The sequence below is a fragment of the Corvus moneduloides genome, chromosome 27 (genome assembly GCF_009650955.1).
Source record: "Corvus moneduloides isolate bCorMon1 chromosome 27, bCorMon1.pri, whole genome shotgun sequence".
In the NCBI taxonomy this organism is placed as follows: Eukaryota; Metazoa; Chordata; class Aves; order Passeriformes; family Corvidae; genus Corvus; species Corvus moneduloides.
The window spans coordinates 970,769-992,574 of record NC_045502.1 but is presented as its reverse complement, the minus strand read 5'-3'; the positions used below and the strand labels follow the sequence as shown (position 1 = coordinate 992,574).

Below are 21,806 nucleotides of genomic sequence, written 5' to 3'. Positions count from 1 at the left end.
GAAGTGGTCAAAGCTGTTGGAATCCTATCCTGGAGCGGCGATGGCGGCCAGGAGACCGAGCTCCTCCTGGTAACACCAGGGCATCCCCCAGCCAGGAGAAGGGATGAAGTGCCCAGACACCCCTAAACGCTGCTGGGATGGTGCAAAGCAGCGCCACATCCAGGGATCTTCAGCCCTGAAACGCTGCAAGAGGGATCCCAAAGGAGGTCGGGCCCTCTTCCCTCCCCAGAGAGACACACGAGCACCAGGAAGCAGCACTGAGCTCGTGTGGGGCTCAGAGGGGTCAGCAAGGTTGGACTTTAAACTGCAGGAAAGATTTATCTGCTCCTGGAAGCTGTGCTGAGACCAAGCAGCCGGGAAACAGGGACGAAACAGGGCATGGGTTAAACTGGGCAAGTCCCAAAAGCACTTGAAGAGGTTTCCACACCTCAGGGTTGCAGCAAGGCACGGGGAACCTCCCCAGGAGGCCGCTCGAGCCGTGGATTGGAGTTGAACGACTGCAGTAGTGTTGGCTTCTGTCTCTGAGCTCCCAGATGGCTTCTCCCCACACCTGGAGCTCCAGCCCCATCCGCCAGCCCCACGCCGGGCATGGAGGTTCCAGGGGCTTCTGCAGAGGGCAGGGATCCAGCTCCAGCGCGGGGGAGGGAAGGGAGGGATCACTACACGGTAGAAATCATCTGCTACAGGAGGGAGAAAATCGATTCCCTAGGCCTAAAGGACGGTGGGTGGTTCCCGGGAAGGGGTAAGGCAAGAGGCTTATCGGAGATCCATCAGCACCACGTCTCTCTCCACTATTGACACGTGGTTGCAGGTCTGGAAGAGAGGAGAAGAGGGGACAGGGGGTTATTCAGATATTCCCACAGCTCAGGTGAGTGTCCTCTACCTCCTGACACAACCTGCAGCCGGTGCTTTCCCGGAACAGCCCTCGGATCCAGTTCCTCGGATCACCCCATCCACTGGCCCTGCCCGGTGCCACACAGCGACCGCGGCAGGCCCCAAACACAAATCCCCCCCTCCAACAGCCCTTGGCTGCTGCCTCACCCTGTTCCTGCAGCCAGGAGCTCTGCACCACACTTCCAGCAGCTGGAAAATCTTGGGAAGCTCCTGCACCTCCACTCTGGGAATTGGAGACCAGCCCCAGCCAGGCTGAGCCTCCTGGTCACAGGCTTTAATTCAAACGCAGCGTCCAACACACCAACTCCCCACCCCACAGCCCCCACGGCCCCAGGGGCACTCACTGTGAAGAGAGGGGGGTCTTTGGGGTGGGGGTGGAACCCCTTCTGCCGGCAGGACGAGATCTCCTCCAGGCCGTGCTCCGTCAGCTTGAAGAACCCTGTCCTGGAGCAGAGGAACAGCAGCGCTGTAGCTCGAGCCTCTGCAGGGACAGCCACATCCCCTGGGCCCCCAGGAGCACCTTTGGGGCTGCTCATCTCGAGCAGGAGCAGACATTGAGGCTGAGGGGCACCTCAGTTCCTGGGAAACTCCTCTCCCCAGCCCTGAACCTCGTGTCAGGGGTGGGCAGCCAGACACGGCCCCTGAAAACAGCTCCCAAGAGCTGTCAGGTGTGAGCTGTGAGCTGACACTTCATCCCCTCGCCAGGAATCTGAGAGGGGAAGAGGGAAAAGCCTTCCCAGCCCACCCCCAGACTCACTGCTGGCATCCCTACTCACTCCTGGTATTTGGGAGAGCACACGATGGCGATGGACTCTGGCAGCATCATCTGGTAGGAGCAGTGGGTGTGCAGGTCCACGCTGGACAGGAACGCTGTCTGTGTGGGGTGGGTCTGCAACGGGCAACACGGGGACAGCAGTTACAGCAGGCTCGGAAAACTGATCCCAAGGGATCGGGTGTGCCAGGAGAACCTTGGGACAGAGGAGACACAGCTCCCTGCAGGGCACAGGGGATGCACCTGCACACCTGGAGTGGAATTCATGGAATGGTTTGGGTTGGAGGGACCTTAAAGTCCATCCAGTTCCAACCCTGGCACCTTCCACTAACCCAGGTTGCTCCAAGTCCCGTCCAACTTGGCCTTGGACACTTCCCAGCTTCTCTGGGAATTCCATCCCAGCCCCTCCCCACCCTCACAGCCAGGAATTCCTTCCCCATACCCCATCTAACCCTGCCTCTGGCAGTGGGGAGCCATTCCCTGTGTCCTATCACACTCCCTGCTCTTGTCCTAAGTCCCTTCCAGCTCTTTCGGAGCCCCTTTTTTTGGATTATCCTAAACCAGCCGTGCTCCTCTTTTCCATTTGGAGTCGCCTACAAAAGGAGCTCTACATTCCTGCCACATTCCATGGAAAAATCACACCTTTAAGCCACAACCATGGTCCTTGCAGGGCACTTCACACGTTCCTCAAGTGCAGCTCCAGGGGCTCAGCCCATCCGGGGTGCCACAGCACTGCAGGATATCACATTCCATGGAGGATATCACATTCCATGGAGGATATCACATTCCATGGAGGATATCACATTCCATGGAGGGCTGCACAACCCCTGACCACCACCACCTCACCCAGCTCCTGCTGACAGCCACATTTCACACCTTAACTCCTGATGGAAGCTCTTGCTCCTTTTGCTGCTTGGGTTTGTTTTGTTTTGGTTTTTTTTGCCAAGACCACCAGGAGGGCCAAAGGAATTCCGGAGGGTCCCAGAGCGTGGCAGGTCTGTCACTGCAGAGGTGGCCTTGGAGCAGCCACTTGGAGCAGCAGCATTTCCTTGTCCAAGCCCTCGGGGCAGCTGCTGCTTTCGAGAGATTACTCAGCAGCTCTGAACGCTTTGCTTGGCACGGCTCCGACTGCCAAAGGCTCCGTGGGGACAGCAGGGCAGCCAGGGAGGAGCCTGTGACTGGCACAGCTCACAGCAGGGCACCCAGGGCTGCCTGCAAGGCAGGACTGCACAGGGACCCAGCAGGGGAGAGGTGTCCCTCTGGCAGGGGAGCTTGGGATGCCCCCACGGCGCCGCTGGAGTCGGCTTTTAGCTGGAGGAAATGTGAGTTTCATGTCCAAGATCCCACTTCCATAGAATCCCAGGAGGGTTTGGGCTGGAAGGGACCTCAAAGCCCATCCAGTGACATCCCCACCATGGCAGGGGACATCTTCCACTGCTCCAGGCTGCTCCAAGCCCCATCCAACCCAGCCTTGGGCACTCCCAGGGATCCAGGGACAGCCACAGCTTCTCCCCAACCTCACAGGGAAGAGTTTCCTCCCAATATCTTGTCTAAACCTTTCCTCTCTCCCTTTCAAAGGGCTTGATGCTTTAGGAAGGGACACAAACATAAACTAGGCCTGGGTTTCTCCATCAGAGTAGTGAATGAGACTGGACCAGAGGGAGAAAGGCAACCAGAGGCTGCTGCCCATTCCCTGCCATCTCCTCCAGTAAGTTCAGCCCTGCTCCACCAGCCCTTCCCCTTCGTGCTGGAGGCCAGGGAAGTGCCAGGGGAAGGAGACTCACGTGGATCCAGCCCAGAGTGACGAGGCCGTGCTGGTCCTGGATGATGAAGAGCTCCTCCTCGTTCTCCGTGGTGCAGGAATCGGGGCCTCCCAGCTGCTTGGGGACGATGACGTGGGTGATGGTGAACTCGTTCCTCATCTGCAAGGCAGTGGCAGCACAGGAGGCTGTTATTCCCCGGACATGAGGGAATTTCCCAAGCCTTGGGAACAAGCCCAGGGATGCACCCACCACCTGTTTGCAGGTGCAGCTCCAAGTTACCGACAAAGGAGTCGCAGGATTTTCTCCCTGTTTCACTCTCCCTGCTGTGCAGAGCCCCCACAGGAGCTCAGAGAAGTCCTGGACACCCCCCCAAACCAAGCTCTCCACTCAAAAGGGGATGATGCCTCATCCCTAAACCATCCCCAGTGTCTGGAAGCAGCTGGACTGCAGGAAGTTGCTACATCAAACAACTTCATTTCAAAGCAAACTTGTGTGAGTGACTCAGGGCAGATGGGCTGGAGCTGCCGACAAAACCTGGGCACGCAAACTCTGGGGGACAGCAGTGTCCTGTCAGCCTCGTCTGCGTGAGGGTCACCAGCTGGGACACCCAAAGGACAAGTGCCCGGAGCTGCCTGCCACCAGGAATGCCACCAGGAATGTCACCAACGGGAGAGAGGAAGCTGAATGGGGACTCAGGTTGGCACCTCACTCAGGGTGGGGAAATCCCAACCTGGAAACGAGGAAAGGGAGAGGCACATCATCCCTAGCACTCTCATGGAAGCCTGAAACCACACTGAAGAATTCCAGGACAAAAATCAGGGTCCTTGAGCCATTCCCAAAGCCATGACACTGTGATAAACAGTCCCCGTGCCCCTTTTGGGGTCTCCATTGGGGCTGTCCCCTTACCAGCTTCCCGCAGAGGATCCCGCAGGTCTCCACACCCCGCACGGTGTTGGCATCAGCCAGCTGCAGGAATTTCTGGCACAGCTCCCTGGGGACAATGACCTGGCGAAGGACATCCACACCTGCATCTGCGGGGAGAAGAGGAGCACAGGGAGCAAAGAGTCAGGAACGCTGGAGAAATGGTCCCTCAGGGCAGGATCTGAGAGGATGAGACTGAGAAAATCCTTCTGGGAAGATAAACTCCCCTTGCAGTGGCGGGCACAGAGAAATGTGTCACTGTGACACTGATAAAGGACAGGCACCAGCTCTTTCAGAGCAGGGGAAGGATCCTTCAGCAGGGTGTCAAAAGGAGTGTTTGGTTAGCAAAAATGAAACCACACACGCTTAGCAAACATTATTTAAAGCAGGACGTGTCACTGGGCAAGACCCAGCCACTGGACACGTCTGAATGAGCGTTTTGGAACCACATTTAGTCGAATTTGGTCAGGAGGAGGATTCAATCAGCCCAGCCAGGAACTAAACCCCAATCTCCAACAAGTATTTGGATCAAGGAAAAGGCAAACAGGCTGCAGACCCTGGAACAGCAGAGAGACTGGGCTGGAAAAGCAGGGAGGGCACATTCCCAAGAGGAGACAGTTCTCCCCAGCCCTGTGAGCGTTCACCGGACAACATCTTGGGAGAGGAAACTTCCACGAGGGACGGAGCCATGATCAGATAATTCCAAGAGCCTCCCAGAGAAATTGGCTGAGTTTGGCTCAGCCCCAGCAGGGAGAAGGGATGCTCCAAGAGGTACTAACTGCTCTCCGTGCTCCCCAAAGCACTGGGCTTCAAAGATCTGTCCACAACAGGAGGTTTGGATGGGACAGTCCCCGCTGATGGACTCGCTGGATGAACTGGAGAGGCCGGAACCTTTGGGGTTAAATCTGTTGGGGGCTTTTCCACGCCAGGGATGAGGGGTCCATCCACACACTGGGGACTCGGCTCTGGCTTTCCAAACTCCTGCACTATCCTCAGGCGCTCCTTCTCCAGCTCCTGCCGCCGGATCATCTCCTCGAAGGCATGGAACTGCTCCTGCTCTGCCTGCTGCTGCTTCATCAGGGCTACCCGAGTCTTCTCCTCCTCCAGCTGCTGCTGCAAAGCCAAAGGGTGTGCAAATTACCCTTCTGCGTCCTGCTGCGAGGAGAAACATACCCAGAGACAGGAGCAGAGAGGAGCCCGGGGCAGACCCCCAGCCATCCCCAGGTTATTTCTAAAGGCTCTGCAAAAGGCCACCAGCAAACAGCGTTTTCTGCAAGGAAACTTCAGCTTGCAGAGCACAGATCCAGAGCCAGCTGCACTGAAGGGAGAAAACCACGGCCTTCCCCTCCCTCTTCCACGGAATTACAGTCCCAGGTTGATGTCCCCCCATCCTGTCCCTAAAGTCCCACTTGCCCTGAGCGTCTGCTTTGCCCACAGAACCCCAGAGCCAGGGACACCTCTGACAGAGCCACCCACGGTGACAGCAGGGGACGAGCCTGGAGCCTGGAAGTTGGGGACATTCCCGAGCACCCAGGGAGCCCTGGAGAGCTGCCCCCTTGCAAACCCTGTGAGGCTGAGGGGCTCCTGAGGAGCACAGGCCTCCAGTCTCCTGTCACTCACCTCCTGCTCCTTGTACTTAGCATAGTCCTTGGCGTACCTCTTTAACAGCTCCTCCTTGAGCTCTTCGGCTCGGGGAAAGGCTACTTCCTTCAGTTTCTGGAGGAGGAAACCAGGGTCAGAGCGGGGCAGCCCCAAGGCAAGAAAAACAAAACCTGAGCAGCTGAAGAGTCCAAAATCCCACCACCAAAATCACCGAGCAAGAGCTCAGGCAGGGCTGCGCTTTCCTCTTGGGAATTGTAGCTTCTTGTGGCTGAGGAATCTCTAAGGATTCCCTGGAATATCACCACTTTGAACATCCACACATGGAAAAGCCACGTGGTCTTTAAAAAGCAGGGACTTGAACAGGGAAGAAAGGACACCCCAGGGCTCAAAAGGAAGTAAACTGGACACCAGTCCAGTGCAAGTGCAACGGGGTAAGGACCCCCCAAACCATAACTCAGAGAATCGTGGGATTGTTTAGGTTGGAAAATACCTCCGGGATCATCAAGTTCCACCATTCCCCCAGCGCTGCCGTGTCCACCCCTAAACCACATCCCCAGGTGTTTTGAAACACTTCCAGGGATGGTGGAGGCCCGTGCCAGGACCGGACAATGCTTTTGGGGAAGGAATTTCCCCAGTATCCACCCTGAGCCTCCCCTGGCCCAGCCTGAGGCCGTTCCCTCTCCTCCTGTCCCTGTTCCCTGGGAGCAGAGCACGACCCCCCCGGCTGCCCCCTCCTGTCAGGGGCTTGTGCAGAGCCACAAGGTCCCCCCTGAGCCTCCTTTGCTCCAGCCTGAGCCCCTTTCCCAGCTCCCTCAGCCGATCCTGGGGCTCCAGCCCCACAATGGATTTCCTGGAGTGAGGGGCCCAGACCTGAATCCCAAGGGGTCAGGACTGCCTGGCCAGGCCATGGTTTCTCAGTATTTGTAGGGACCACTCATCCCAGAGCCACGGAAGCCCAAGGTCGATGACCCCGACCACGTTCCCGTTCCAGACCCGGCGCTGTCCCCACTTACTTTGACCGTCTCCCTCTTCTCGGGAATGACGGCGCTTTTGTAATCGCGGTGCTGCGGCAGCTTCTCGATGAAGAGCCTGGAAGAACGAGAGAGAAGCCGCAGGTCTGAGCCAGGGCAGGAAGGGAGGAGGCACGGGACACTCAGCAGTGTTTTGGGGGATCCCTGTGCTCCCCATCAGGGCAGTCTGTCTTTCTGCAGGAAACCCTCCATCCCACAGCGGCCCCTGGAGCTCTGCACAGCACTCAGGAGGATCTTGCCTGATCCCAAGGGAGTGCCCCACACAGGTTTCCCTTCCACCTGGCCTCCAGAGATGATCCGCAGGGATAAACACATTTGTTTTGAAGAGAACCATTAATAAGCTGGTCTAAACCACCAAGGACACAAGAGGTGATTGAGGAAGGCGCTCGGGCACCTGCCGGCACCTGGGAGCATCCCGGGATTCCACCCCAGCTCAAGGACTCTGCTGACTCAGAGCTCACCATCCTCACGCACCGAGGGACAAGGAGTTTGTGCACGAGGGGAAATTACCTCAGACCTTGGACAGGGAAAACCTGCAGGTGAGTTAAAAGCAAGTTCCCAACAGCCCCAGCCGCTGCAGCGGGAGCCTTTGGGCTCTGCAGCCTGAGCACCCCAGGGACTCCAGGCAGGAGGGAGAATTCCGTGCTGGCTTTGGGGAGGGAAATCAGGGTGGGTATGAACGGGTTAATGCCCAGCTTCTCTGCACCTGGGGGAACTGTTCTCCCCCTCAGAGAACCCCAGGATGGGTTGGCTTAGAAGGGACCTCAAAGCCCATCCAGTGCCAGCCCTGCCATGGCAGGGACACCTTCCACTGTCCCAGGCTGCTCCAAGCCCTGTCCAGCCTGGCCCTGGACACTGCCAGGGATCCAGGGGCAGCCCCAGCTGCTCTGGGCACCCTGTGCCAGGGCCTCACTACAAGGCCACAATGAGATCCTCCTGTGGAGCTCTGCAAGCACTAAAACAAGGAGGAAATCCCACAAACAAAGGGCAGTTCACCCTGGCTCAGCTCTCTGAGGCTCCCCAGGCTTGAGACACCTCGATTTAATCTGTGACCAAGCCCCCAGCGGTGACAGGGTGAGCTCAAGGTGAGCTTAGCTAGGCCCTTCTCTCCTGCAAGCCCAGCTTTGCTGGCTCTGGCCATCCACAAAGCTTTGGGGATAACCCAAAATCCCTGCCCTCCCTCCTGCCTCTTGGCTGCACTGCTTCAGCATCCACAGGAGGATGTTCCAGCTCCTTTGGAGAGCAGCCTCCTGTCGAGGCACAGGGAACAAGGGAATACAGGACCAGACCACGCCACAGAGAGCAGCACAAACCAACCCAGCAGAGCCAAGCAGGAAAAACTCAGGGGGGCACAGAAACTCTGAGAAACCTCTGCGTGTGCAGTAAACAAACCCAGCTGCTCCAAGCCCTCAGGGACGAGGAAGGACTTTTTGCCACCTGGAACGCTCCTGGCGAGGATGCAGGATCAGCAGAGCCAGGGCACAGCCCTGGAGGGAGCCGTGGAGGGGCCGTGGCTCCCTCCCAAAGCCCCAGCCGGGGGTGTGAAGTAGGTCACTGTGCCGAGGAGGCACAACAAGGCCCCGAGCGCTGCCAACAGCTCGTAGATTAAAATGGAAGGGATTAATTAAGAAGGATTAAGAGCAGATGCTGGCCTGGGCAGGATGGAAAAACCAGCAAAGACAGCTGGGTTTCCACAAGTCAGGAAGTGGGGGGAAAAAAGTGGGCAGGACGATGAGAGGAGGGCTCAGGCAGCCAGAGGAAAACTCCAGGACAAGAGCAGCAGTGGCAGGCTGGGATGGGGCAGAGAAAGGGCTGGAACAGCTCAGGTTTCCTATGGACAGCCCTGCTGAGGCTTGGCAAGACCAAAACCTGCAGCTCCCGTGGCCAGGAGTTTGCTGCTGGTTCAAACCTCTGCCTGCCCCTGAGCCCAACGCAGCAGCAGCTGTTTGGCACCGAGCAGCCCCAGCAGGGGCTGTTTTTAAGCACAGCTCCGGTGCCCAGGCCAAGCCAGTGGCTCTCGAGGCCCTTGTGACACCCCTGCGAGTCCCTGGAGCTGGGCCAAGCAAACCAGGGAGCCCCAACACCACAGCAAAGTTGTGTCTTGTTGCTTTTTTCCTTCTTATTTGGCCCTACCAAAACCAACCCTGCGTTCCTGCTGGTGATCCAAGGGAAACACCCACTCGGATCAAGGCAGAAGAAGCTGCTCAGGATGAAAAGCAAGGCAAGACTTGTGAGGTGACAAGACACGTGCTAAAAGTCCTGGAGATGGTTACAGAATCATGGAATGGGTTGGGTGGGAAGGGACCTCAAAGCCCATCCAGTGCCAGCCCTGCCATGGACACCTTCCACTGTCCCAGGCTGCTCCAAGCCCCAATGTCCAGCCTGGCCTTGGGCACTGCCAGGGATCCAGGGGCAGCCCCAGCTGCTCTGGGCACCCTGTGCCAGGGCCTGCCCACCCTCCCAGGGAACAATTCCTTCCCAATATCCCATCCAGCCCTGTCCTCTGGCAGTTTAAAACCATCCCCCCTTGGCCTGACACTCTCTGCCTGTATAAAAAGTCCTTTTCTCTCTTTTTTATAACCCCTCTTTAGGGAGTGGATGGGGCTCTAGGGCCTCCCCAGAGCCTTTTCTTCTCCAGGCTGAACACCCCCAGCTCCCTCAGCCTGGCCCCATTCCTAGGAGAGTAGAGCAAATTCAGTAAATTCCCAGTGCCTCCTCTTGCTCTCTGGATCAGGACACCTACAAAACATCAAACCTACGGCTTGAGCTCCAGCTTCCCATCTCCACTGGAAGAAATGACGGTGGCATTAAGTTCCTATCTTTGGACAATCCAGGGTAGGAGCTCACATTCGTCAGCCCTGGAGAAATCCCACCAAGGGGAGGTTTTCCACCCTCCCGGCAGCCCAGCAGCCAGGCTGGAAATGCCAGGAGCGTTTGAAAGCTGCTGGAAATACAACCCAGCACCTCTGGCTGCTACAATGAAACGGCCTCAAGTTCATTTGTTTAGTTAAAAAGTTTCTCCTTCGGCCCAGGCTGCGTAAGGGGCCTGGAAAGCTTCCCAAAGGTTTTACACTTCCCAGGGCCCTCGCCACCATGCCCATAAAAGCTCAGGAAGTGCGAGGCGGGGAGGAAAGCTAATCAGAGAAAAATGTGTTGGGTTTAAGGGGCAGGAACCCTGCACACAGGGCAGGGAGGGAAAATGCCCACGGAGACACCAGGCACAGCTTGGGTGAGCGGGGAGAGAGCACAGAGCGCAGCAGTGGCGCCGGGCGGAAGCAGGAGGGACGGATTTAGGGGGAAAAGCCTACAGGAACAGGGCTCTGTGCTGCTGGGATCACAGTTTCCATCCCTTTCAACAGCAACAGGCACACAGCTGTGTTGGGGGGGCTGGACTGTGCTCCTGAGGTGTGCAAATAAATCCCCGAGTGGTCCCTGCTCCTGGAGGAGGAACTCGCTCCCTGCTGTGGAAGGCTGTAGTAACCTCAGAGTAAAACAGGCTCTCCTTTATTAGAGAAACCACAACCCAGCCTCGACCCTTCCAGTAGATATGGGATACAAAACTCCCTGACCATGGATCCCTGCCCAGCCCTAGGATGTCACGGCCAACCTAGAGAAAAACTGAGGCCAATTTAGGTGCAGAAACACCTGCAAACTTTGACTTACAGGTGGATAAAATCTCTGCTGCTGACAGGAGTCTCCAGAGGGCCAGAGCAATCCAAGATCAGCCTGGTTCCCAAGGGAATCTCATTCCCATACACACCAGTGTCTCAAAGGGGTGTCAGAGGATGGTGCCAGACTCCTTCCATCGGTGCCCAGTGACAGGACAGGGAGTGATGGCCGTAAGATAAACCACGAGAAGCTCCACCTCAACAGGAGGAAGAACTTCTTTCCACGGAGGGTGGCAGAGCCCTGGAACAGCTGCCCAGGGAGGAGTCTCCCTGTCTGGAGACATTCCAAACCCACCTGGATGTGTCCCTGTCTCACCTGCTCCAGGTGCCCCTGCCTGGCAGGGGGTTGGACTGGATGCTCTCCAAGCCAAACCACTCTGGGATTATGGATTCTGTGAGCTGCACCTGAGGGTTTGTGCCTCACGCCTCTACCACATCCCCTGGTCAGTCCCACCAGCTGTGGCACCCCTCAGCAGCAGAGCACTGGCCAGAACCCCGAGTTCTGGAGCTCTCCCAGCTCACCAAAACCTTGCAGCAGCCGGGAGAGGCTCCGAACACCCCTCCCCAAGCCCAGGAACCCCCTGCAGCCCGCGGCTCTTACGTGATGTACTTGTTGTAGAGGATGAAGGCGTGCTCGATGTTGCCCTCCTCGCTGTACACCGTGGCCATGCGCAGCATCTCCACGCCCGAGCGGAAGTAGCGCCGCGGGGGGATGTCCTCGCTCACCTCCACGCTGCTGCCCGCCCGGATCAGCCGCCGCACGCGCTCCTCCGGCGGGAGGCTGGCGCTGCCCTGCCCGGGCATGGTGACACACATGGGCCGTGCTCGGGCTCTGCGGCGGGAGGGAGGCAGGGACGTCAGAACCGGGGTGAGACGGAGAGGGGATAGCCCGAGGTGGAGGAGCCACAGGGTGGGCAGGTCCAGGCCCTGGTCCTGCACAGGCAGCCCAGCAATCCCAGTCTGTCCCTTAGAGCGCTGTCCCAGTGCTCCTGGAGCTCTGGCAGGGCCTGTGCCCAAACCCTGGGGAGTCTGTGCAGCTCCCGAGCACAGGAACTGGCACGGGACAATCCCCATCCAGTTTCCTCAGGGTTCTTTTTCCTTGACAGAAATCACCCCCCTGCCAGCAGAAAAGCATTTAATCCATGGGCCAAGCTATGTCCTGAGGGAGGGACCTGGGAGAAGCCCAGCTCTTTTTGGGCAGAGCACTCGGATATTCACCTGTTCAACCTGAAAAGCAGACAACGCGTTCAAGGTCAGCCCCTGCACGTGGATTCCAAGCTCTCACCCCTCCAAATCCCAGCCAAAGCAGCTCTTCCTTCCCCGCTGCTTCTCCCCAGTGCTGCTCACCAGCCTGGGGTGCCACTGGTTCTGAGGGAGTTCCACTCTGGAGCAGAGCAGCTCCACACGGGGTTTCAGCCCTGCAGCGTTTTCCTGATGGCACCAGGATCCTCCCAGACCCATCCTCACCCAACAGGCTCCATCCCAAACTTGCCATCCCTCTCTGCCTGCGCTGTGGGCGGCACTCCCGTCACCCCAGGAATGCGCCACGACCTGATCCGTGTGGGAAAACTCCACAGCCCCACAGCAGGAGCTGGTGGAGGCAGCACCAGGATTGAGGGGCAGCGAGCCCAGAAATCCTCCACAACACTCCTCCTCCTCCAGCAAAAGCAGTTTTTCCTCGGAAAAGCCACCCTGGACCAAGGTAAGGGTTAAACTCCCTGTGACATTGCAGGGACTGCCACATGCACCTTCCTGAGGGAGGGAAAGGTGCCCAGCGGGCCCTGGTAGAGGAGGGGAGCCCCTCTGGGGGTCACCCCGCAGCGGGAGCCCCTTTTTGAGGGCAGGCAGATCTGCGTTTCCCAGCCCACGCCCTGCAGGAGCCTCTTGTCCCGTGGGATTCAGCTCCGCCAGAGGCTCCCAGGCCGAAGCCACAGCTCAGGGGGGGCTTCAGCTTCTCCCCAGCCCTGCTGGTGCTTCGGCTTCAGCCGCTCCCCAAGGCACAGCTCTGCATCCCTGCCTCAGAATAACCCCTGCCAAGTCTCGCAGTCCTTTTCCCCCGGCACAACAGACACCGCCCCCCCCCGCAACTCCCTCGAGCCCCCCTCTAATTCCCACAGCGCCTCTCCAAACGAACTGCCCAGACCACCCCCCCCCCCCAAGCCGCAGCCCCCAAACTCCAGACCCTCCCCAGCTCACCGGGAGATAGAGAGGGACCCCTCCCCAAAATCAGAGCGCTCCACAAGCCCCCCAGCCCCTGCCCTGCAGGGGGGAGCAGGGAAGGCTCCCCCCCGGAGCGTCACCCCCAAACAGCCGCTCCGCACCGCTGAGGCGCAGGATCCCACAGCCACCCCCGCGACGGGATTCTCCTTCAGCCGCAACACTCCTGAGAGGGTCCCCCTTCTTAAAGGGAAGATTCCAGACCCCTCCAGACCGGACCTCCATGCGAGACCCTCCGGCCCCCCCCACCGGAGCCCTCCCGCCGCAGTCTCTCGGGACAGGTCGGGACGCCCCAGCACCGCGGCTCCGGCGCCTCAAGCCGTCCCCCATGATCAGAGGGACCCCCCCGGCCGAGGCCGGGACCCCCTGTCCCGGAGGGACCTCCCGAACCCCGGCCCATCCCTGACCTGGCGCGGGCGGCCGCCGTTTCTCCTCAGCACTTCCGGGTTCTTCCCCAACCGCCGGGGCACCGCCCCGCCCCGCTGCCAGCAGCCAATGAGAAGCCGCCTTAACATCCGGGTATGTAGCACCCACCGCCCGCTTCCGCCCGGCCGCGCAGCAGCTTCCTTTCCCTTAGCGGAACGTCGTACGTCGTGACGTCACGCCTTAAAGGGGCAGCACCCGAACCCGGCCGTTCTCACCCCAAAACGGAGCGAGGCCCCCGCCCGAGACCCCCGCGCCCAGCTCAGAGCCGCAGCGCGCACCCTGCCGGGCCCCTCAGGCCCGTCCGGGAGGAAATGACTGCTCCACACCCAGGCTCAAATTTGCACACCGTGGAAATTTACTTTAGCAAAAAGTGGGTAAAAAGGAGAAAAAAAAAAATCTCATCTTTTCAGGCCGAATCCTATTTCTCATTATGTGTTGAAGAAATCAACAAAAGCCCGTTTTGTTGAATGTTACAGGGATGCTCGAGGACGTTTCCTTAGGATTATTGCAGCTCCGGTCGAGTCTGTGTTTATTTGAATTCTCTGCATCCCTCGTGGATCAGACTCCGCACAGCGTCGGATTAAAAAACTCCTTGTAAAAGCACGGGGTGGGGGGGAGCAAGGAAAAACAGGAGATTAAAAACCAGCCCAGTTAAGGTGCCCCTCACGTGGGCTGGCAGCTCCTGGCTGGGTTACAGCCGCTCCTCGCAGGGTTTTCCTGGAGCGTTCCCGGCGCTGTCAGGACACCTCCTGCTGCCTCAGTTCGTGTTTCCTGCGCCGGTGCCGGCGTCTCCTGGCGCCTGTGGGCTCCTGGGGCGGGCAGGGCTGGGGGCTCGGGGGGGGGAACAGTCCCTTGTGCTTCTTCTTGGGGGGTGGGGAAATGCAACAGTTCCTCGGGGCCAGACTGCGCGGCTGCCTCTGCTCAGGCAGCTTCTGCTCAGGCTGCTCCAGCTTCTCCAGCTGCCTCTGCTCCAGCTTCTCCAGCTGCCTCTGCTCCAGCTTCTCCAGCTTCTTCTGCTGCTTCTGCTCCAGCTTCTGCTGCTGCCTCTGCTCCAGCTGCCTCTGCTGCTTTTGGTCCAGCTTCTGCTGCTGCTTCTGCTCCAGCTGCTTCCACTCCAGCTTCTCCAGCTGCCTCTGCTCCAGCTTCTCCAGCTGCCTCTGCTCCAGCTTCTGCTGCTGCCTCTGCTCCAGCTTCTGCTGCTGCCTCTGCTCCAGCTGCCTCTGCTGCTTCTGTTCCAGCTTCTGCTGCTGCTTCTGCTCCAGCTGCTTCTGCTCCAGCTTCTCCAGCTTCTTCTGCTGCTGCCTCTGCTCCAGCTTCTCCAGCTGCCTCTGCTGCTTCTGCTCCAGCTTCTCCAGCTTCTTCTGCTCCAGCTTCTCCAGCTGCCTCTGCTCCAGCTTCTCCAGCTGTCCCTGCTCCAGCTGCTTCTGCTGCAGCTTCTTCTGCTGCCTCTGCGCCAGCTGCTCCAATTGCCTCTGCTCCAGCTTCTTCTGGTGCCTCTGCTCCAGGGCCCCGTGCCGCTGTCCCAGCTCCTGGGGCTGTGCCTGAGCCTTGGAGCCAGGCTGCTGCATCTTCTTGGTGCTGCCAGGGTTCCTGGAAGGAAATTCGGGAGTCAGCACCCAAAAAGGGCTGGTTGTGAATGCCCTCAGCCCCTCTGGGTGCACCTGGAGCCTTTTCCTGCAGCCTGAAGGGAGGGATGTGCAGGAAGAACACCTGGAGAGCAGCTGTGCCCCTGAATGCTGACAGCAAGGGAGGTTTTCATCAGGAAGTGCTTCCCGTGCCCCCGAGGGAGGAGGTGAAGGAGCCACAGCTGTGCCAGAAGCTGGCACTGGCTCCCACCCGTGTCCTGGAGGTGGTTTGGGAGCTCCCCCACACAGCCAGGAGCTGCCAGAGGGCATCTCCCAGCTGGGGGAAGCTCTCTGCCCGCACCCCGTGTTCCAGGAGAAGCCCAGAACAGAGGCAGTCGCCAGCTCAGGGAAGAGCTCCCTCACTTGGGCAGCTGAGATCTGTTAGTCCCTGAGAATTCCCAGCTGGAGAACATTCCAGCCCCGCTGGGAGCCAGCTCCCACCCTGCCAGCGATGCCATTCCACACCCACAGGCACAAGAACGTCCTTCCCAGGCAGAGCTTTGCTGCTGTGGGCACAGGAACTTCACTGTTGCCATTTTGGCTCTCAACAACTTCCGGGGAGGTTCTTTACGTCCTCCCAGAGCTGGCAAAGCACGGGGTGAGCTGCAGCTTGGAAAAACCCAGCTGCAGAGGTTCCAAAGGGAGGAAGCAGCTCCCTGAGCCTGCTGAGGTCAGGGCACACCCAGGGGAAGGGGCAAACACCCACCTGGGCACTGCTGGGGGGGGCTGGCCCGAGCGGTGCTGGGGGGGTTTGAGCAGCTGCTTCTGGGGCTTTGCTGTGGTGCTGCCTTTTTTCCTGAGGAGATCCGAGCCCAAATTCTTCAGTTCACAGCTGCTTTGGAAGAGAATTTATAAGAGAACTCCAGATGTTTTCACTGGAAGAAGTGAGTTTTTCACTCACTCACTGAGGGATCGCATCAGCTCTTCCACACTCAATCCCTGCCCACCCAGAAAGGGCCACAGGCCTGGGGGTCTTTATCCAGTTACAATCCCAGAACGGTTTGGGTCGGAAGGGAGCTTAAATCCCACCCAGTCCCCTCCCTGCCATGGGCAGGGACACCTTCCACTATCCCAGGCTGCTCCAACCCGGCTGTGGACACTGCCAGGGACTGAGCAGCCAGGGATTTTCTGGGAATTCCATCCAGCCCCTCACCACCCTCAGGGTGGAATTCCTCAGGAATTCACCATTCCTCAGGGAGGAATTCCTTCCCAGTACCCCACAGAACCCTGCCCTCTGGGAGTTTTAAGGCATTTCCCCCTGCCCTGGCTGTTCTCCCAGCTCCCACACCTCTCACTCCCGGAACACCCGGCCTCACCTTCTCAGGGCTCTCTTCTGAAGATCCTGGATGTAGTTGGTTCTCTCTATGGCATGTCCCCGAGACTTGTTGAACACTGGGGAGAGGCAGCTCTGAGTTACAGCAACACAAGTCACCCTCGGGGCTGCTGAGCAACTAAAACCCTTCAGAAGGGTTTTAACCCCTTCACCCAGACACAGTTCCCTCCCTGGAGCTCCCCCAAACCTCCTGACCATCTAAAACCCCACCGAACCTCCCCAGCCGAGCAGGATACGCACACTCTATGGCAGCATTTGGCTCCATGCCCTCAACATCAATCAGGTACCTGCACAGAGCAGCAAGAAAGCTCTGATCACACAATTAATCATGAAAACGTTGACGAGGTGGTAATGATTTAAGCAGAGAAAAAGAACTGGGGAGTTTCAAAGCTTTTATTGACGTGCCAGAATGGAGCATCAGCATTCAGGCTGCTGAAGTCAGGGATGGAAAATGCCCCCCAACAAAAGCTGGAAAGCCCTGCAAGTCTGGGGTCACACAGATCACCCGAGTCTTGCTTCCTCCTGGAAACCACTGCCACCACTTAACCCCAACTGACCAAGGGCAACTCACCTGCAAACCAAGTAGCCAGTTCTGTTCAGGCCATGTGTGCAGTGCACCCCGATGAGTTTATCTGTAAGGCACACAGGTGACATTCAGGTGACATTTTGGGAGCTTTTCCTCCGAAATCTCCCCATCTGCATCAAGCCCCCAGCAGGGACACCAACACAGCGAACAGAAATCACCACACACGTCACCGTGTTTATGTCTAATTAGCACCCCTGGCTCAGCTCATCTGCACAATCCCACATCTCCAACTCAATTAAGGCTCGAATCATCACGGAATCCTGGAATGCTCTGGGTGGGAAGGGACCTTAAAGCCAGTGCCATGGGCAAGGATACCTCCCACCATCCCAGGGTGCCCTAAGCCCCAGTGTCCAGCCTGGCCTGGATTACCAGAGCCAACGTGAATTCCTCCACCAGCAAAACCCAACCTGCTGCCCTGACATTCCCGTGCCAAGAGAAGGAGCAGAAATTCCTGCTGGCCCATCCCAGTGACAGCAGAGCCAGGGAAAACCACGCTCACCGTTGTCTTTGTTGTCTGTCAGGAACCTCTTGACGAGGTACTTGAAGCGCAGGATAGTCCTTCTGTTGGGGATCTTGTGGCCCATGGTCAGGATCTTCGAGTAGCGCAGCGTGGGGGGCAGCTCCTACGGGGAAGGAGCTCAGTCATTCCCAGAAAAGGCACAGGGATTCTCACTAATTAAGGAATCCCAGGCAACAAACCAGGAGAGGATGAGTTTTTTCCCCAAGCCTAAAACAACAGCTACACAGTTTTAGGTAAGAAACTCCTGCTTCGCTCCCTTGGCAGAGCACCAATATTCCAGATTATTTCTCTTGCCTGGGGAGGAAGAAGCACACCCCAGAGCCTGAAACACCTTTTCCATGATTACCCACCCAGCCAAAGGCGTCTGCAATCAGCTCTTCGCCCAGAAGAGCCCACAAACCCCGGCTTAACAGCACCCCCAAACTTGGGCTGGTACAAAGAGGATCTGGGGCTTGGAGACTTAATCAGAAAGGCCCTGCTGGCCCACGAGGCTTCACCTCATCCCCTGCCAGAGGGTTCCAGGCCCTCACACTGCCCTGAGCTGCTCTTTTGGCGCTCCCTCAGCACTGACCTCGGGCCCGTAGTAGCGCGTGGTGTACGTCAGGTCGATGATCAGCCCCAGCTCCTCCTTCCGCTCCTTGACTTTCCTGATGAGGTCGTGAGGGGAAAATCTCTCTTCTGGCAGAAGGTTCCGATCAAAGCTCTGCAGGAAGCGGTGGTTTAGAGCAGCTGTCGGAATTCGGGTGGGGTGGGATGGGTGGGAAGAGGCTCCAGAATGTCCCGGAGATGGGGGAGGAGGACTCAGGCAAGGAGCAAAGGCTGAAGCAGAGCAACACGGGAGCCTGCTCCCTGAACTGCAGGGTGCTTTGGGCTGGAAGGGGCCTTAAAGCTCATCCAGCTCCACAGACAAGGACGTGCTCAGGCCCTCAGAGCTTTGGGGCTGCTCAGCTGAGGGTTCCCAGGGCTGAGTGACAACTTTAACCGTGGCAAAAGCCCCCAGTGACACACAGAGCCAGGCACTGCAGCTTTGCAGGTGGGAGCTGTAAAGCAGAGCTGCAGGTCAAACACACGGAACCACCGAGGCTGGAAAAGCCCTTCCAACACCACCGAGTCCAAGCTGTGCCCGATGCCCCCCTTGTCCCCAGCCCAGAGCCCTGAGTGCCACCTCCAGGCCTTGGACACCTCCAGGGATGGGCATTCCAAACCTCCCTGGGCAGTTCCTAGGCCTGAGCGCCCTTTCCATAAGGAAATTCCCGCTGGTGTCCAACGCGAGCCTCCCCTGGCCCAGCCTGAGGCCGTTCCCTCTCCTCCTGTCCCTGTTCCTGGCAGCAGAGCCCGACCCCCCACAGCCCCCACTCCCGAAATCCGGCTCTGACACCGAGCTCCTCAGCAATTCACTCAAGGAATCCCCACAAAGAGATGCTTTCCCACAGTTGATCCAGCCCAAACTGGCCCAGGACCCCGGTGCTCACCCACCTTCTTCAGGGGCACCTTGAAGGCGATGAAGCGCGTGCCCGGCATCCTCCGGCCCAGCGGGATGTAGTCGGTCCACCTGAACCCATGGAGGTGTCAAACAGGGGCAGAGACCCCCGGCCCGGACCCCCGAACACCCCCAGAACCGGGAACCACAAATCCCCTCCAGGCCCGAGGACCCTCAGCCCCCTCTGGCAAGAAACCCCTGCAGTCCCCCATGTCCGGGGCCCGTCCAACCACCCCGACCCAGGGTCCCTCAAACCCCCTGCCCTGGGGACCCCTCAAACTCTCTCCGGCCCAGGGACCCTCCAATTCCCCCCAGCCCAGGCCCCTCACACCTACCCTGGCTTGGGAACCACGGCCCTGCCCTGGGGACCCTCACACCCCCACCGGGCCCAGGGTTCCCAAACCCCCCCAGGCTCAGGGACCCTCAACACCCACCCCGGCCAGACAAACCCTGCAGACCCTCCAGCCCCACAGACCCTCGTCCCCCACCCCACGACCCCCATGTGACGCTGCCACGCGGCGGCGCCGCCGCTGCCAGGGCCCGGCCGCGTTCTGGGTCCCTCCCGCCGGCGCGGCGCCCGGAACAGTGTCCTGGAGCCCCCGGGCGGGAGGAGGCGCGGGAGGGGCGGCGGGGCCGCGCTCGGGGCCGCGCTCGGGACCGCACTCACCGCTCCGGGACCCGCGAGGCTCCTCTGTCCGCCATGATGGCGATGGCGCCCGCGCGTGACGTCACTTCCGTCCCCTCCGACAGAGCCGCGGAGCCGCGCGAGGCCACGCCCCCGTGAGAAGCCACGCCCCCATGAAAAGCCACGCCCCAGGAAAGCCACGCCCCACAGAGGCCACGCCCCACAGAGGCCACGCCCCCCGCGGCGCTGTGGGGCGATGGCGCCGCGTAGCGGTAACGGGCGGTACAGCAGCCCCGGAGCGGCGCCGAACCGGCGGCACCGGCCCGGACCGAGCCAGCGCACCGGCACCGAACCGGCGGCACCGCTCCGGTATCAGCGTCACCGCACCGGCACCGAACCGGCGGCACCGCTCCGGTATCAGCGTCACCGCACCGGCACCGAACCAGCAGCACCGCTCCAGTATCAGCGTCACCGCACCGGCACCGAACTGGCGGCAGCGCTCCCATACCAGCGTCACCTCACCGGCACCGAACTGGCAGCACCGCTACCATACTGGCGTCACCTCACCGGCGCCGAACCGGTGTCACCGCTCCAGTATCGGCGTCACCGCACCGGCACCGAACCGGCAGCACCGCTACCATACCAGCGTCACCGCACCGGCACCGAACCGGTGTCACCGCTCCAGTATCGGCGTCACCGCACCAGCACCGAACCGGCGGCACCGCTCCGGTATCAGCGTCATCGCACCGGCACCGAACCAGCAGCACCGCTCCGGTATCAGCGTCACCGCACCGGCACCGAACCGGCGGCAGCGCTCCCATACCAGCGTCACCTCACCGGCACCGAACCAGCAGCACCGCTCCAGTATCAGCGTCACCGCTCCAGTATCGGCGTCACAGCACCGGCACCGAACCGGCAGCACTGGCCCGGACCGAGTCAGCGCACCAGCACCGAACCAGCGGCACCGCTACCATACCGGTGTCACCACACCAGCACCGAACTGGCATCACCTCTCCAGAAACAGTGTCACTGCACCAGTACCGAACCAGCATCACTGCCCTGGGACCGAACCAGCGTCACCGCTCCAGTACCAGCGTCACCACACCAGGACCAAAACCAGCATCACTGCACCAATACCAGCATCAGCATCACTGCCGCAGTACCAAACCAGCATCAGCATGCCAGTGTCGCTGCCCCGGTACCAGCATCGCTACCCCGGTACCAGTATCACCACTCCAGTGCCAGGACCAGCATTACTGCCCCAGTATCAGCATCCCCAGGGGCAGGAGGAGGGAGGACAAAACCAACCCAAAAGTATCCCAAAATCATCCCCTCCCACCACGGGGGCAGGGCGGGGTAGCACACACATGCGGCAGGGTGGCTGGTGCCTTCCCCTTGGACATGAAAATCACCTCCATCCCCAAAAATGTCATTGGTGGGATGGAAGATTGTTGGCCCTGCAAAACATCACGGGTATGGGAAATCGCCACGGGAATGGGAAAGCTGTGGGGGGATGGGAAACCATCGTGGACATGGAAGTCGTGGTGGGATGGGAAATTGTCATGGGAATGGGAAATCATGGTGGGGATGGGAAATCCCCCTGTGAATGGGAAATCGAGGTTGGGGTTGGGAAATCATCGTGAGAATGGGAAATCAAAGCTGGGGTTGAGCAATCATCTTGAGAATGGGAAATCGCGGTGGGAAATCATCGCTGGCATCCCCGTCACTGCCCCAGACCCGGTGTGGGCAGCCAGGACCCCTTTGCCGTGCACAGACACATCCACATCTAAACGAGCTGTGCTAAAAATCCCAGCCTTTCCTGGCCCTGGCAATTTTGTCCCAGGATGGGACAAGCCAAGCCAGGGCAGGATTTTCCTGTCCTCAACATCCCGTTCCCAAGCGGGTGGTGGGGACCAGCCTGGAAAAAAGCTGCCGGCATCTCCAGCTGGGCGGAAAGCCCCTTTTCCAGAGGGAGGGGAACCACAGGGATTAGCATCAACGCCGCGGAGACGGGGGCGTGGGCAGCCGGCGGTGGGGAAGGGCCGGTCGGACCCGCCCGGCCGAGCAGGGTCGCGGCTCTCGGGATGCCCCGCGGCCGTCTGGGCACAGCGGGGCTGCTCCCCCCGCACCAAGAGATCAGGTTGAACCTCCTGCGCTTCCAGCCGAGCCTGTAATTAGCGCTCGACCCATGCCGGGGACTAGGATCCGGCCCTGGGAAGGAGCCGCGGCCGCCTCGGGGTGTGAGACAGGCGCTGGCTGAGCCTGGAAAACTCATCTCACACCCGGCCGGCGAGTGGGCATCGCCAGCTGGGCCTCACTGCCCCCCTCTGTGTGTTCCCCCTT

General features: G+C 59.6%; 2 protein-coding genes across 7 annotated transcripts; both read right to left on the bottom strand.

The window, feature by feature from the left end:
* Positions 1-268: 268 nt before the first annotated feature.
* On the bottom strand, positions 269-13,488 carry STAMBP (STAM binding protein). 6 transcript variants are annotated; one of them, XM_032092094.1, is made up of 10 exons: positions 13,250-13,488; positions 11,253-11,483; positions 6,966-7,041; positions 5,971-6,066; positions 5,130-5,463; positions 4,336-4,460; positions 3,451-3,588; positions 1,671-1,783; positions 1,239-1,338; positions 269-813 (listed from the first exon to the last, which is right to left on the bottom strand). In XM_032092094.1, exons 1-10 carry the CDS (start codon positions 13,381-13,383, stop codon positions 757-759), a joined length of 1,404 nt encoding a protein of 467 aa, XP_031947985.1. In that variant the 5' UTR covers positions 13,384-13,488; the 3' UTR covers positions 269-756. The 6 variants fall into 6 exon arrangements, with proteins under 6 accessions (XP_031947985.1, XP_031947980.1, XP_031947981.1 ...); XM_032092089.1 differs by having other exon boundaries at positions 6,008-6,066; positions 13,276-13,488; XM_032092090.1 differs by having other exon boundaries at positions 5,130-5,460; positions 6,008-6,066; positions 13,276-13,488.
* A 138-nt stretch (positions 13,489-13,626) lies between these two features.
* Positions 13,627-20,195, bottom strand: LOC116435472. The gene is made up of 10 exons (XM_032091808.1): positions 19,506-20,195; positions 18,835-18,910; positions 17,930-18,061; positions 17,338-17,461; positions 16,824-16,884; positions 16,493-16,539; positions 16,236-16,311; positions 15,626-15,754; positions 14,749-14,884; positions 13,627-14,394 (listed from the first exon to the last, which is right to left on the bottom strand). Exons 1-10 carry the CDS (start codon positions 19,967-19,969, stop codon positions 14,032-14,034), a joined length of 1,608 nt encoding a protein of 535 aa, XP_031947699.1. The 5' UTR covers positions 19,970-20,195; the 3' UTR covers positions 13,627-14,031.
* Between the last annotated feature and the right edge of the window lie 1,611 nt (positions 20,196-21,806).